The following is a 16,434-nucleotide window of genomic DNA, read 5'->3' as shown; positions in this document are numbered from 1 at the left end:
TGTATCCAGGGTGGAATATTTTCCACGAGGGGTTTCGGATCACTCCCCGCTGGCTCTCTGGTTGGTCACACAACCCCCCAGTTCAATGCCCAGGGCCCCATGGAAGTTAAATGCTTTTTGGCTTAAACTGTTCAACTCTCAGGACAGGGTCACATCCCAGATGCAGGATTTTTTCAGAACGCATTCCCGCCACGGTAGCGACCTTCAGAAGTGGGAGACCTTTAAAGCATTCATTAGAGGGGTATTCATTCATGAAATACAAATTGTTAAACACAACTCATCGGCCCTTCTGGAAAGGGTGGGAGACCAAGTGAAGCAGCTCGAACTAACATATGTGACTGATCCGTCCGATTCGGCACGGGAGGCATGGATGTCGGCCCAAGACTCCTTGGACCGTCTGAGATCCTCTACTGCGGAACGTAAAAGGTTTTTCACTAAATTGGCATTTTTTGAGGAAGGGGAGAAGACGGGCCGCCTACTTGCTAAAATTGCTCGCTCTCAACAGCAGTCACCGGCTATTGGTGCTATTCGCACATCTACTGGCAGACTTGTTAACTCCCCTGATGACATCATATCTGAGCTAGCCACCTTCTATAAAGACTTGTATGGGTCGAGAGAGGCCTACGCGGACGACGAGTTAGCCGCATATGTGTCCCAAATTGCTCTACCTAGGCTGTCCGCAGGGGCACGCAAGCAACTAGATGCCCCTATAACTTTAGAGGAGCTCCAGGTGGCAGCCTGTTCTTTTCCCACTTGTAAGGCCCCGGGGGAGGATGGTCTACCCATGGAAGTATTCACCCAATATGGGGAGCTACTGCTCCCGGAACTATTGAAAGTCTTCAATGCTTCGCTGGAGGAAGGGGTGCTCCCTGTTTCCATGAACAGGGCTAATGTGATCCTCTTATTGAAACCAGGGAAGGACCCGGTAGACCCGGGATCTTACAGGCCTATCTCGCTGCTTCAGAGCGACGTGAAAATCCTGGCTAAGGTTCTGGCGTTGCGAGTAAATGGGATAGTTTCTTCAATTATTCACCAGGATCAGGCTGGCTTTATGCCACAAAAATCCACGGCCACTAATTTGCGTAGGCTATACCTGAACATGCAAGTGCAGGCAGATAATGGAGGTCGTAGGGCCCTGCTGTCGCTGGATGCCAATAAGGCATTTGACAGTGTCAGCTGGAGGTACCTATGGGCTGTGCTGGTTAAGTTTGGCTTCGGAGAACGTTTTGTGGCCTGGACCAAACTACTATACGCGGCCACCCAGGCATCAATTAGGATGACGGACAGAATGTCGCCAGCTTTTGCTTTGGGCAGGGGGACTAGGCAGGGATGTCCGCTATCCCCCCTGCTCTTCGCGATTGCTATTGAGCCTCTGGCGGCATTGATACGGACGAGCGACTTGATTGCTGGATTCCGGTATGGAGGCCTTCATGAGAAGGTTATGTTATACGCGGATGACATGCTACTCTTTCTGGAGGACCCTACCCTGTCACTTCCGGGGGTCATGTCTGTCATACAGAAGTTTGGTTACTTTTCTGGCCTGACCATTAATTGGTCCAAATCTGCACTCCTGATGTTAGATGAGGACAGGGAGGTGACCCTCCCGACCTCCTGCCCCATCCCTATAGTAGATAGCTTTAAGTACCTAGGTGTACAAATCTCACCCAAAATCTCAGATTATTGCAAGCTTAACGTATAACCCTTGCTATCCCGCTTTAGAGATAAGATTAACACATGGAACAACCTTAAGATGTCCCTAGCAGGCAGAGCCAATCTAATCAAAATGATTTTGATGCCCCAGTTGCTGTATTTCCTACATAATTCCCCGGTGGTTATCCACTTAAAGGTCTTCAGAGTGGTGAATACCCTCTTCAGAAAGTTGCTGTGGAATGGGAGGACCCCCAGGATAAGGCTGGAGCAGCTCCAGCGCTCTAAAGACAACGGAGGGTTGGCGGTCCCCAACCCTTGGCTGTACTACATCGCTGCCCAGCTACAGCATTTGATAGGCTCCATGGCTCGGGACCCGGTGGGATCGGCGGCACGGCTAATGTTGGTTGCTTCTGGAGCGGAGACCATCCCCCTGGGCCTGGAGGCGCAAATGTTCCATAAGTCCAATAAACAGACCCCGACAATGTCACTAACTCAGAAAATTTGGAACAAGGGACGACAGCTTCAGGGGGTGAGGGGGTTCACTGAGTACAGCCCAATATGGAACAATTGCTCATACACCGAGTTGGCTAAACTGCAGCAGGGGCCCCGATGGAAGGCACATGGGATAAGTAGGCTGTCCCAGATATTCCATAATGGCAGGCTGCTCTCGTTTTCTGAACTGCAAGCTCGATTTGGCTTGCCGGCCTCTATGTGGCTATCTTACCTTCAGCTTCGGCATGCCATGGCGGCACAGGGAGATGCGTGGGAGTGGACACTGTCACCCACTCCAGTATTCCACCTGCTGCGGTCTGCCTCTGAAACCAAGGGAATTATTTCCCAATGCTATCAAATGTTATTATCCAAGCACCTGGACGAGTACCCGTGCGGGGCTCTTTCTGCTTGGCAGCGGGACCTCGGCCAGGTTACGGACGACCAGTGGGAGGAGGCATTGCAATCCTTGACTACTTGTTCCCTAAATGTGGTGCAAAAGGTTTTGCAACTATACATACTGCTGAGGGTACATTATACTCCGGTGAGACTGTACAAGATGGGTAGGCGGGCGGACCCGTTGTGTTGCCGCTGCCAGCAACACGAGGGGGACCTTATACATCTCCTGTGGCGCTGCCCGAAGCTGCACAGATATTGGACCGGGGTGGTGGGGACAATTAATTCTGTTTTCCAGACCAAAGTTCCGGTTGATCCTATGTGCTGCTTATTGGGGGTGCTGGAGGATGTGGTTCCCGAGGAGACGACTAGGGTGGCTATCTCCAGAACATTGTTCCAGGCTAGGAAATTAATCCTAATGGGGTGGGAGTCTACCTCTCCACCATCTCACTCCTCCTGGGTCAATCACGTGGGACTAGCACTGGTGATGGAGAAACACATTTATCAGCATAGGGGGTGCCCTGGCAGGTTTGAAAGAATATGGGAGTTATGGCTGGACACGCCGGGTTTGAGTCCCAGAGAACTCGTCATGACCAGGATTCTAAGGTGTCTCTAAATGGGTGCTAATCAGATGTTATGAGGGTGTATATGGTGTAGTACTGGTAGTAAGGTGGGATGGTATGTATTTTTGCTGGAGGGGGAAGAATGGCGACCGAGGGTGAAGTAGGGGTCCTGTATTTTGGGTCTGCCCATATATGATGTACAACTTGAAAGAATCATCACTTTGTTGTCTGTGCAGTGGTAATGTTTCTATTTTTCTGTACTTGTCTATTAAACAATAAACATCTTTTTGATTTAAAAAAAAAAAATATGGTGTATGGTATAGTGTATTCCAATGGGCAACAAATATAAAAGAGCTAAACGTTAGTGTAAAAAGGTGTATAAAAGAGTAAAACAGTCATCTTTAAAAAATATAAGACCGAGGGTTCATCGTCAGCATTACAACACTATAAGGAATGGAATAAGAAATGTAGGCGCACAAACCATGAGAGACACATACTTAGTAGAGGAGAGAAAAAAAAAAAAACACATTTTTTTAAACATATTAATGGTAAGAAAGTGAGGTTACAGCATATTGGCCCCATAAAGGATGATCAGGGGAAGTTGGTTACAAATGATAAGGAAATGGCAAATGTATTGAATGCATTCTTCTCAGTTTTTACAAAGGAAAAGTAGGAGTATAATAATCAAGACTGTATTGGTAGTAACACAACACGGAATGTACCCATATGGCTAACAGAAGCCAGTGTCCAGCAAAGACTTAAAAATCTTAATGTAAATAAATCACAAGGACCAGATGGCTTACACCCAAAAGCCCTCAAAGAACATAGCCAGGTTAGAGCCACACAGTTATTCCTAATTTTTAGAGACAGTTTAGTGACTGGAATGGTACCACCTGATTGGCAAAAAAGCCAATGTGGTACCAATATTTAAAATGGGCCAAGATATATATGCCTGGAAAATACAGACCAGTCAAGCCTAACATCAATAGTATGTAAACCATTGGAGGGGATACTAAGGGACTATATCAAAGAATGTGCTTAAAAAACAGTACCATTATTAGTAATCAGCATGGATTTATGGAAGAGCATTATTGCCATACCAAGCTGTTAACATTCAATGAGAAAGTGAGCGGTCATCTAGATTGCGGAAGGCTTTTGGATGTGGTGTATCTGGATTTGACCAAAGCATTCGAAATGGTTCCTCATAAATGCTTAATTTACACATGGAGGTCTACTGGCACAGACAATGGTGTATGTACCTGGATAGAAAACATGTTACAGGGGCACATTTAGGGTGGTGATAAATAGTGTGTACTCAGAATGGTCTGGAGTCTAGAGCGGGGTACCCCAAGGCTGTTCTGGGAACAATTTTAGTTTAATTTATTCATAAATGATATAGAGGTTGGTTTAAATAGTTCAATGTCAGGGTTTGCTGATGACACAAAGCTAAGCATGGCATTTACCTCATAGTAGGATATAGAAACTTTACAAGAAAACCTCAATAAAATAAAGGGGTGGGCAACTATATGACAAATGAGGTTTAATGTTGAAAAATGTAAAGTAATGCACTTGGGGGCTATAAGTATGAACATGAGTTACTCACTAGGGGGAGACGTTTTGGGGAAATTCAGGATGGAAAAGGATCTGGGGGTTCTAGTAGATCACAGGCTCAGCAATAGCATAGCAAAAGGAGGAGAGAAAAGCGCCAAGCCAATTCTTTAAACAGCTTAGGAATTTATTCAGTAGATAAAAACGTGCGTGAAAAATGTTGGAGCACTTGCAGAGTGCTAGGGCAGGTGGTAGCTTCCACGTGCAGTGTCACTGGAGCACAAGAGGACCGCCGGAAAGTCTCTATTGAGGGATCCACAATCGCCGTGTGTTAGCCATAGCTCCTTGTGGAGATGTCAGCTGTGTATCTCTGGGTGGGAGTGGTCCAGGGCTGTCAAACTGGGGAGCCACTCACACGCTGTCTGGTCAATCGGAATGCATTTCGAAAGCACGATTTAGAGCTGATGAAGAAGGTGTGGACGTGCCTTCGAAACGCGTTCTGACACTGCATGTGGAAGCTACCAACCACTCTAGCACTCTGCAAGTGCTCCAACATTTTTCACGCAAGTTTTTAGTGCTGTTTTATACCTATATACTGAATACATTTCTAAGCTATTTAAAGGATTGGCTCGGCGCTTCTCTCTCTTCCTTTTGCTTTACTTTTGTTCACAGTGATCGGGTTACCCAGCCCACACCTGAAGCAGCCTCGCTCCCTTTAAAGCCTCCATTTAGAGACTTTTTTTTTAGGGGTTCTTCCCAAGAACTTTCAATCCACTCACCATTGTGTATCTCTGGGTGGGAGTGGTCCAGGGCTGTCAAACTGGGGAGCCACTCACACGCTGTCTGGTCAATCGGAATGCATTTCGAAAGCACGATTTAGAGCTGATGAAGAAGGTGTGGACGTGCCTTCGAAACGCGTTCTGACACTGCATGTGGAAGCTACCAACCACTCTAGCACTCTGCAAGTGCTCCAACATTTTTCACGCAAGTTTTTAGTGCTGTTTTATACCTATATACTGAATACATTTCTAAGCTATTTAAAGGATTGGCTCGGCGCTTCTCTCTCTTCCTTTTGCTTTACTTTTGTTCACAGTGATCGGGTTACCCAGCCCACACCTGAAGCAGCCTCGCTCCCTTTAAAGCCTCCATTTAGAGACTTTTTTTTTAGGGGTTCTTCCCAAGAACTTTCAATCCACTCACCATTGTGTATCTCTGGGTGGGAGTGGTCCAGGGCTGTCAAACTGGGGAGCCACTCACACGCTGTCTGGTCAATCGGAATGCATTTCGAAAGCACGATTTAGAGCTGATGAAGAAGGTGTGGACGTGCCTTCGAAACGCGTTCTGACACTGCATGTGGAAGCTACCAACCACTCTAGCACTCTGCAAGTGCTCCAACATTTTTCACGCAAGTTTTTAGTGCTGTTTTATACCTATATACTGAATACATTTCTAAGCTATTTAAAGGATTGGCTCGGCGCTTCTCTCTCTTCCTTTTGCTTTACTTTTGTTCACAGTGATCGGGTTACCCAGCCCACACCTGAAGCAGCCTCGCTCCCTTTAAAGCCTCCATTTAGAGACTTTTTTTAGAGACTGTAATTTTTAGGGGTTCTTCCCAAGAACTTTCAATCCACTCACCATTGACATGGTTGCACCTTGATGTATCAGCATGCAGATGCATGTCTTTTCATCTAAATTTTAAACTTTAATCTTTTTTTATCGGGTGATTTAGCGATGAACATTATACCAATATTGTGTATGTGTTTCCTCAGCAATAGCATAAACTGCCAAGCTGCAGCAAGCACAGCTAGCACACTATTGGCATGCATTAAAAAGGGTTTTTATTCGAGAGATAAGACAAAAATTCTACCACTTTACAAATCTCTGGTCTGGCCACATCTCAATTATGCCATGCAATTCTGGTCAGTAATCCTTGGTAAGAATGTGCTGGAAATGGAGAGAATCCAGAGAAGGGCAACAAAGATAATAAGGGGACTGAAGGACCTACGAGGAATGACTACAAGCATTAAACGTATTCTCCCTGGAGAAAAGATTCTTAGGAGGAGATATGATAGCAGCGTTGCCAACCGTCCGTATTTTTACGGATAGTTCGTAAAAACTGGCACTTTTTTCCCCCCATTCATAAATGTCTGTGGTTGCGGGAATGTGCCAGTAAAAATAGCCGAGATCGGTTCGGCATGGAACTGCGCATGGAGATTGGAGGCAGGGGGTGATGGTGGCTGCGGTGGCACCTCAGAGGGGGATGGAGGCAGGGGCAATGGAGGCAGGGGGAGATTGGAGGCAGGGGGGTGATTGGAGGCAGGGGATTTTGGTGGCACCGCAGAGGGGGATGGTGGCACCGCAGAGGGTGGGGGATAGAAACAGGGGTTGTTGATGGCACCACAGAGGGGGGTGGAGGCACTGCAGAGGGTGGGGGATGGAGACAGGGGTTGTTGGTGGAACCGCAGAGGGGGATGGAGGCAGGGGACGATGGAGGCAGAGGGCCTGGGGGAGATTGGAGGCAGAGGGAGATTGGAGGCAGGGGGAGGTTGTGGCACCACAGATGGGGGTGAAGGCAGGGGGTGTTGGTGGCAGAGGGGGGTGGAGGCAGGGGGTGATATGACTAAATAATTTGCAATATACTGTACATGGATATAGGAAATGGTATTGGCATAAACACACACACCCCCACACCCCTACAGGTTGAACCAGATGGACTGGTGTCTTTATTCAACCTTATTAAGTATGTAACTATGTAGCACATATTTCAAAACTTACCATCTAACTCTATACTGTCATTGTCTTCATCAGCAGCACTGTGAAAATAATTAGAAAAAATTCAGAATTTTTGTTGATTATTGTCACACATTCCTGTAGATGTTGGTAATCTTTAACAATGCATTACATAGGACATAGTAATCTTACCTGTATGTGGGTACATCTTCTTTACTTCTTCTCACGATAGAGTCATTCCCAGGGGGTTCTGGTGTTGTGGACATTATGCTATAACTTCGATTTTTTATTTGGTACTGCAAAAGAGAAAAGGGAGACATGTAATGCATATGAACCATATATATATTATGCATATTTAAAAAATCAAACCACAACTAAAGCTTTTCATTTGCTTTTGTATACAAGAGGGAAGCACTAGACTTGAACCTCTGTCAGATTTGTATTGCTCTCTTGGTACCTATTAGAACAATTTCCCCTCAGGCAAAAAAAAACAAAACACATTTTTTAGTGGAGTGGGGAAAGTTTGGAGCTTCTGACATTCCTTTTACTGCAGTCTGTGCCTTCCTGTCCCAGTGCCAGCCACTTCTCCTATTTCTTGTATATACCTCACAGGGGCAAAAAGTAAGGGTAAATCTCCCTAGTATGGATTATAGGCAGAAATAAAAAAAACAGACACAGATCTCAACTCATCCTCCCTCTAGCTAAAATGACAAAAATAATATTTGTGCTGAAATTATGTTTATGATCAAATTGTATGATGAAAAAACACATGAGCTGAGGTTAACTTTAATAAAAACAAAAAAGAAAACACATAGGCCCGGATTCTCAGAGGACTTACGACGGCGTAGTGCCATGTATGCCGTCGTAAGTCCGAATCCAACCCGTCGTATCTATGCGTCTGATTCTTAGAATCAGTTACGCATAGATATCCATTAGATCCGACAGACGTAAGTCTCTTACGCCGTCGGATCTTAACTGCATTTTATTTTGACCGCTAGGTGGCGCTTCCGTCTAATTCCATGTCGAGTATGCAAATTAGCTAGAAATGCGAATTCCCGAACGTACGCGCGGCCGACGCAGTAAAGTTACAACGTTTACGTTAGGCTTTTCCCGGCGTAAAGTTGCCCCTGCTATATGAGGCGCAGCCAATGTTAAGTATGGCCGTCGTTCCCGCGTCAAAATTTGAAAAAGTTACGTCGTTTGCGTAAGTCGTCCGTGAATGGGGCTGGACGTAATTTACGTTCACGTCGAAACCAATGACGTCCTTGCGGCGTACTTTGGAGCAATGCACACTGGGAAATTCCACGGACGGCGCATGCGCCGTTCCGCAAAAACGTCAATCACGTCGGGTCACAGTAGTTTTACATAAAGCACGCTCCCCTGATATAAATTTGAATTAGGCGGGCTTACGCTGGCCGATTTACGCTACGCCGTCGCAACTTACGGAGCAAGTGCTTTGAGAATACAGCACTTGCCCGTCTAAGTTGCGGCGGCGTAACGTAAATCGGATACGTTACGCCGCCGCAGAGATATGCCGCTGGACGTAAATCTGGGCCATAGTGGATACTGAAACACTGTCCACGATCCAGCAATGCGGCTGCCTGAAGCCTCGCTCCTCTCCCCCACCTCTCCACGGTGCTGGGATTGCAAGTGTGGGCCTCTCTTAGTGGTGCCTCTCTTAGTGGCCAGGCAATCTTCTGGGACCTGTGACGTGTCCTACAAGATTGCAGAGAGGGAGGGGGAGAGGAGGAATCGCCTAGGTGGCGAGGCAACAAGAGCAGGAAGTGGGAGCTGGGTACCTGTCAAAACGAGGTACCCCCGCCCAAAAAAAATGCAGTTCTGCATAGAAACCAATCATCTTTCAGGTTTTATTGTCAAAGCTTTGTTGAACAAGCTGAACTTAGAAGCTTATTGGCTACCATGCACAGCTGCACCAAATTCTGTGTGCAAAAGATTTAGTAAATCTCCCCCATTGTGTACATTGAGCACCTGAATCACATTTAAGCCCCGTACACATGAGCAGAATGTTCGCAGACATTTGCCGGTACCCAAAAATACCGGCCGACATTCTGCCAGTGTGTATGTCGGTCTGTCCACCAGAAGCTGGCCATTCGGCTGGCTTTTGTCGAACATGCATGTTGGAAGACCAGCAGCCGACCGACTCCCGATCGGTGCTCTTAACCAACGGCAGAGAGCGCTGATCGAAGTGTTCTGGTGAGGGGGCCATCCCCCTGTCGGAATACAACAGCTCAGTGGGGGAGATCACTGGACTAACCTTGCATAGTTAGTACAGTGTCTATGACCGGAGCTGTAAAGACCTGTAGTGTGTACCTGGCTTTAGAGGACAGTTTTCTCAAAAGGAGAAAGATATCATATAACCAAGAGTTACCCACACAGTAGGAATGTTTAAAATTAAACTGGCTCTTAAAATGGCATTAAAAAGTGGGCTGAGCAAAACAAAAACTATAAACTATACTTGAAGGTCAGCATAATACACCATGTACACCAAACTTCATCTGTGCCAGAGCTGGGGCTTTTCAACAATGTTAGATGTCTCAAAGTGTTGAAAAATGACAGAAAGTAACCTGACTACAGTGTCATCCTCTCACAATACAAGTGTGAAAACGATCCTACGGTGGGTCCCCGACTTATGAACGGGTCAGGGACTTTAGGTTTGTTCTTAAATCGTAAATGTTCGTAAGTGGGACCCCATGCGCAAGAACGGCAATTACGTCATTTACTGATGTTCTGTTGAATGGGCACACATGCGCAGAAAGGGAGATACGTCGCTTTCCGATGTTTTCTGATGTTCCGTCGAATGGCCACGCATTCGCAAAATGGGAGATACTGCGCTTTCCGATGTTTTCCGTTGTCCTGTCGAATGTGCCGCTGTCGAAAATGTCCGAAAATGGCGCAGAACGAAAGATACTGTCCTATTCATAAGTAGGAGTTGTTCGTAAGTCGGGAGTTCGTAAGTCGGGGACCCCCTGTATATATTTCATAGCCAGTGAAGATCTCAAATGATAATTTTTCAATTTACTGTCAACTAGAGAACAAGACCACTATCAAAGTCAATAAAGGTGAAATCAAAGTTTTATTACAGATTTAGCCACCAATATTTCCATTCACTGAACAAAGGGACATAAAGATAAGGTCAATCTAAAATATTTTTGTATATATTGTGGAGGTGAAACTAAAAAGCTTGAAACCAATAACAGAGAACTCTTACAAGGTTAGCCAAAGACAAACATGTGAAGAAGACCTTTGTTGTTGCCATACACAACAGAGGACATTGTGGGCCATTGTCATTTCATATTATATCTAGTCAGTCATGTTGTTCCAGTTATCATAACAAAACCCTTTGGTTTTGCTTCCACTTTAGTTGTTGTTAATTATATGCGTGTTAGGGAAGTCATAAACTTTATCTTTGTGTGTTAAAAGCAAAACTGAAGTTTCATGTTTTTTTTATCTCTTCATAGTTCTGTACCCCTTGCACATTATGTTTTGTACTGATGTTTGCTTGGAGATGCTTTAAAATCCCGTACTTTAAAGTGGTTGTAAACCCTTACAACTTACTTTATACTACAGCCAAGCCTATATTAAGGCATACCTGTAGCTATCCAGGATATCTCCCAAACCTGCATGGTTTGCATGTGCCAAAGTCATTGGCACATGCGCACTGAAGCAATGGCACGTTGTGCCGTTGCTTCAGTTAGACGTGCCGTTACCACGGCTCAAGCCAATCACAGCGCCGGAGCACGCGATACCTGGAAGTCATTTCAGGAGAGATGTTGCTGCCGGAAGGGGGAGAACAAGGACCGCTGCTGGGGCTTTGATCTCAGGTAAGTAAGTCATAATGAGCAAGTATGCTATGCATACTAGCTCATTATGCCTTTATCTTGCAGGGTGTTTATTTTTACTTATTTTTAAGGGGGGGGGGGTTACAACCACTTTAATCTCTCAGCAAATATGCTGCTTGTGGGCCTTTCTTTTAGTGGTCTTTGCTGGCAAAGCTGAATACCCACATCCCTCAAGCACAAGTCTCCCAACTCAGACTTGAATGACAGAAGAGTGGATGAGGTACAATGTGGTCACTCAATATCAGTTGTGCAGGTGGCATATTTATATCAATGGTGCTGTACCCTTCTGAATAAGATTCTGCCTGAGTCACAGGGGAGCTTACAGTGACCAAGACAACAACATATTTGAGGTGATTGTAGCCGTACACTCCAAGACAACAACACAAATAGAGTCAACCATCTTGGTTACTGAAAGCTGACTAATAAATGTAATGGGGTCTAACTCCAGTGCCTATTGGACCGCACAGGGTTAGTGCAGTAAGTTTCAGTGTCTCATTTACTTAAGCATTTCATTATTCATGCTGTCAAAAACAAATAAAGATAAGTCTGTATATAAGTACACGTTGTACTATGCTGTTATCACTTAGGCCCCTTTCACATCAAGCCATTTTTCAGGCGGTTTAGCGCTAAAAACAGCGCCTAAATACCACCTGAAAAACTCCTGCCTTGCAGTCTTCAGTGTGAAAGCCCGAAGGCTTTCACACTGAAGCGGTGCACTAGCAGGACCGCTCAAAAAGTCCTGTTAGTCGCATCTTTGGAACGGTGAAGGAGCGGTGTGTTTACCGCTCCTCCACCGCTCCTTTCCATTGAAAACAATGGAACACCGTGGTAAGTATTAACCCTGCAATTCCGCGGCAATTCCGACGGTATAGCGGCACTAACAATAGCGCCACTATACCGTCAGCGCATCTCCCGTCCTGGTGTGAAAGGGGCCTAACAATACAAAAACAGACTGTATAGTCTGCATTCAGTTCTACAACAAATATATAAGAACATATAAAAATATAAGTAATTTAAACTACACAAATGTTATTACTTTTAAATTTTAGGATGCAAAAATATATATATATATCTGCTTATGTAACAGGCTTGTGCTTGTGCGTCTTTGAACCCACCCAGTAGCTACTGTTCAGGATGTAAATATCATAATGTTGCTGTTTGGAAACCATTTAAGAAGGCAAGAGAGGCATTGTATGAGGACCAGGGTGGTCACTAAATAGGAGTTGTGATGTCAGTGATGCTGCCCTCTTCTGAATGAGATTTTGCCAGTGATGCATTTGCACAAGGTAAATGAATTCCAAGGGAGTGTAAGAAAACAGACTATATGTGGCCTCAGACTGGGTATGATTATAAAGCATGAAAGATGTATGCTTTTTTGCAAAATAAAAAAATACTTCTCATACATGTATATACAGTATACATGTCTACCATGCAAGTTTATTGAGATTGTGATGTGGGCCCCTAAACCCTTACAAAAGCTAACGCCATGCAGTTTTTCAAAATGACAACACCACAAATATTTGCATACAGTTTTCCTAAGAAAATTAATTCTACGACTCTTCTACACTAACGTGACATAGCACACAGTCTTAGGACAGTTACAGTAGCCAGACAAAAACACATGATATGCAATACCCACTACAGCTACATTTTGCTGTATTTTTCACACTTGCAACTTCATAATTTGGTAATTTACACAAAAAGGTTAAATGAGCTTTGGACAAGAAAATAGACACACAATGTATGAACTCATCAACATACTACCTTGGAAATATCAGAACTGTTGACAATAGTATTGGTAAATGATCCAGACCTACAAGACACTGACTCCGTTTGACAATTGATGCAATCAATTTTGCTGTCCAGATCTTCAGAAGCTTTATGAAAATGGGAAAAACGGTCATAATATTAACACTATCATTAATTACTACAAATGAAAAATGTGCGCAACCTAAATGCTGAGGTTGCTCAAATATCAAACATGACATTAAAACACTGAGGAAACATAAATTGAGAAAGCAAACTCTTAATTCTATGCCTATACGTAGAAATATAGGAGATGACTTTACTGATTCCTTGTTGAACTCAAGTTCCATTGATTTAAAAAAGGGACCTCCGTGGATTAAATATATCTATACCTGGAAACCACAGGATCGAGAGAGTACAGTTGAACCACAGGAAATGAATTGCTGGAAAGGGTGTAGTGGCAGTGTAATAGAAAGTGTGAGGTCTGGGCTAAAGTTTACACAGGGAAACCTGATTCACATTTCCCTCTTAATGCATGAAAGGTGGGAGTCTTGTGTGCCTACCCATTGGCCTGGTCCTATATCCAATATACAGTACAGTATATAACTTATCAAATTAAAGAAAATCAAATTAAAGAAAATACAATTAGCAAGAAACACACAGCTTCTGGGACCTCTCTGAAGCAGTTACAGCAACACAGAGGGCCAGATCCACAAAGAACTTACGGCGGCGTATCTATCTATCTACAAAACAAGATACGAATGAATGTGGGCTAGATCCGACTGACGTACGTCTTAGTACGCCGTCGGATCTTAGGTGCATATTTACGCTGGCCGCTAGGTGGCGCTTCCATTGATTTCCGCGTAGAGTATGCAAATTAGCTAAATACGCCGATTCTCAAACGTACGTCCGCCTGGCGCATTTTTTTACATCGTTTACGTAAGGCTTTTTTCTGCGTAACGTTACTCCTGCCTCTATGAGGTTTATGCAATGTTAGGTATGGACGTCGGCACAGCGTAAAATTTTCCGTCGTTTACGTCGTTTGCGTAAATCGTTCCCGAATAGGGCTTTGTGTAAGTTACGTTTACGTCGAAAGCATTGACTATTTGCGACGTGATTTTGCGCATGCGCACTGGTATACGTCCACGGACGGCGCATGCGCCGTTCGTAAAAAGCGTCAATTTCGTGGGGTCATACCAGATTACCATACAACACGCCCACTCCAAGCCTACTTTGAATTACGTGGGCTTACGCTGGCAGATTTACGTTACGCCGGCCCGCATATGGGAGCAAGTTCTTTGTGGATACCCTAGGAGCCACTCTGATTTATGGCGGCGTAGCGCATATGAGATGCGCTACGCCCGCCTAAATATACGCCCGTTTTTGTGAATCTGGCCCAGAGAGTTCATTTGGGATCGCCCAATGAAAAAGTACACATATCTGGTTAGATAAATTAGGATTTAGAGCTATGTTTATATCTAACCTTGAAATCCATTTTGCCTGTTGGATACTGGAGACTTTGTTCTTACAATCTGCAGAACAGAAAAAAGGAGATAAAATGTTTAATGTAGATTTTTCTTAAATAAATATTATGTTACAAAGGTCATAAAAAGCAAAAGTTCTATACTCCGCAAAGATCAAGAAACCTACTTTTTTGTTATTGGTAGATCTAAGATTCTGGCGTTTTTCTGTGTTGTGCGGATTTTTCTAACAGCAGCTATTCAGAAGAATATACTAAAGAGAGTGGAATAAATTCCTTCTTATTCACAGAATACTGTTATGGGGTGTTGTGAATCACAATAACATCTAAAAGTTTATTATTGTGACTGATCATTCTGCTGACATCAGACTCATCTGACCGCATGAAAGCACTTATAATAATGACTACATTCTCCCTGAAGAACATTCCTCTTGCCTACTATTTTGAATATTGTAGCTGCCTGGCCCTACGAGGAATAGATGTTTGTATTATGTTCAGAACAGAAACCTTATAAATTCTGCAAACAAGTTTTAATACATTTGATTGGGAATGAGTTTGTTAAATCATGTAACCAGGGATTCACCATTGGCCTTCAGGGGTTTGTCACCCCTTAGCAGTTGATTTCTGCAGTTCTCTCCCTGATGAGCCATGATGACCAAGGACGTCTGAAATGCGCAGGATGTTTTACAACTTTGTACATGTACTGAATAAATCAATACTATTTTGGATGTCATCCTGAGTGCCGACCAATCCCTTTCCTTACTCTGTTGAGGAAGTATTATGCAATACAACACTTCCTTATTTGATGTTGTCCTTGTATGGAAGCATAATGCTAGGGATATGAAGTTTTTTGCTCCATCTTTTCTGCATCCACTGCACATAAATGAAGGCAGAATCCCCAATAAATCCCACCAAATGGCTGACTGGTGGTGAGAGACAGGAAATCTATTCTGTATTGGCGAATGGTGAATGGGTTTCCGTTATGGAAGGTTGCCCACTGCCTGGTCTGCAAGGTCCTAAGTAAACTAGCTAGAGGTCAACTGGACATTTGCTCGTCATTTCTTACCTTTAATGTTGACAGAGATATGTAGTCAAGTACTTTGTAGTGCTGATATTCTATAGATGGATCACTCTACAGGTCTAGAGTAGACCAATTACAGTGGAATGACCATATAACATTTTAGTTATACGGTCCAGACAGCTAGCACAGCTGTTTATAAAGAACATTTTGTTCAAATTAATCTGTTCAGACCTGAATGTGGTTACCCATGGGATCCCATGCACTAGGTATTTTTAATCAGATCTTCTCAAGAGTGATACCGTGTTTCCCCGAAAATAAGACACCGTCTTATATTTATCTTTCCTCCAGAAATCACACTATGGCTTATTTTCGGGGGATGTCTTATTTTTTTTTACCGGCAAGTATGGTACAACAGTATGGTACAACAATCTACATTTATTCAACTATACCCTGGTGTTTGTGTGGGGTGAGAGACTGTTGCTGGCTAGTGCTGGGGAGAAGCTTTACTTCTTCCCCTGAGTACAGAGCGTCCTTCTCCTCACTTCACTGAGGAGACTTTTTACTTTCACTTTCACCTGACAGGGGGAGCCGACCTTACCGTATTTATGGGGCTGCCGACACCTCTCCGGTCACTTAGAGATACCGTAGAGCAGATAAGAAGGGCTGCACGACTTCTTTACAGCTCCTGAGCACCGCATCAGTACAGTACGCCTATCACGTCTTGTTTTCCCGCCCGCGCCGCTACGCATACGACACGCCATCACTACGTCTTATTTTCGGAGATTCAACACGCCATCGCTACGTCTTATTTTCGGGGGGATGTCTTATATTTCGATCTTGCGTCGAAATCCCGCTATGGCTTATTTTCGGAGTACGTCTTATTTTCGGGGAAACAAGGTAGCAGTTTTCTTTAATTCTTTAATGTTTATGTACCTGTAAACCCTTATGTGG

General features: G+C 44.2%; 1 protein-coding gene across 1 annotated transcript in view; it reads right to left on the bottom strand.

Annotated features, from left to right (window-relative positions):
- Nucleotides 1–16,434, bottom strand: part of CARD11 (caspase recruitment domain family member 11) — a 213,658-nt gene that overhangs the window by 100,363 nt on the left and 96,861 nt on the right. Inside the window, exons 10-13 of the mRNA XM_040357039.1 lie at nt 14,466–14,514; nt 13,001–13,113; nt 7,569–7,672; nt 7,422–7,459 (exon numbers count right to left, since the gene is read on the bottom strand). Of these exons, the coding sequence (XP_040212973.1) occupies nt 7,422–7,459; nt 7,569–7,672; nt 13,001–13,113; nt 14,466–14,514 (304 nt within the window). The remainder of the gene's footprint in view (nt 1–7,421; nt 7,460–7,568; nt 7,673–13,000; nt 13,114–14,465; nt 14,515–16,434) is intronic.

Source organism: Rana temporaria, chromosome 6, assembly GCF_905171775.1.
Source record: "Rana temporaria chromosome 6, aRanTem1.1, whole genome shotgun sequence".
NCBI lineage: Eukaryota > Metazoa > Chordata > Amphibia > Anura > Ranidae > Rana > Rana temporaria.
Note: the sequence above shows the minus strand (reverse complement) of the source record. Positions and strands in the feature narration are given on the sequence as shown.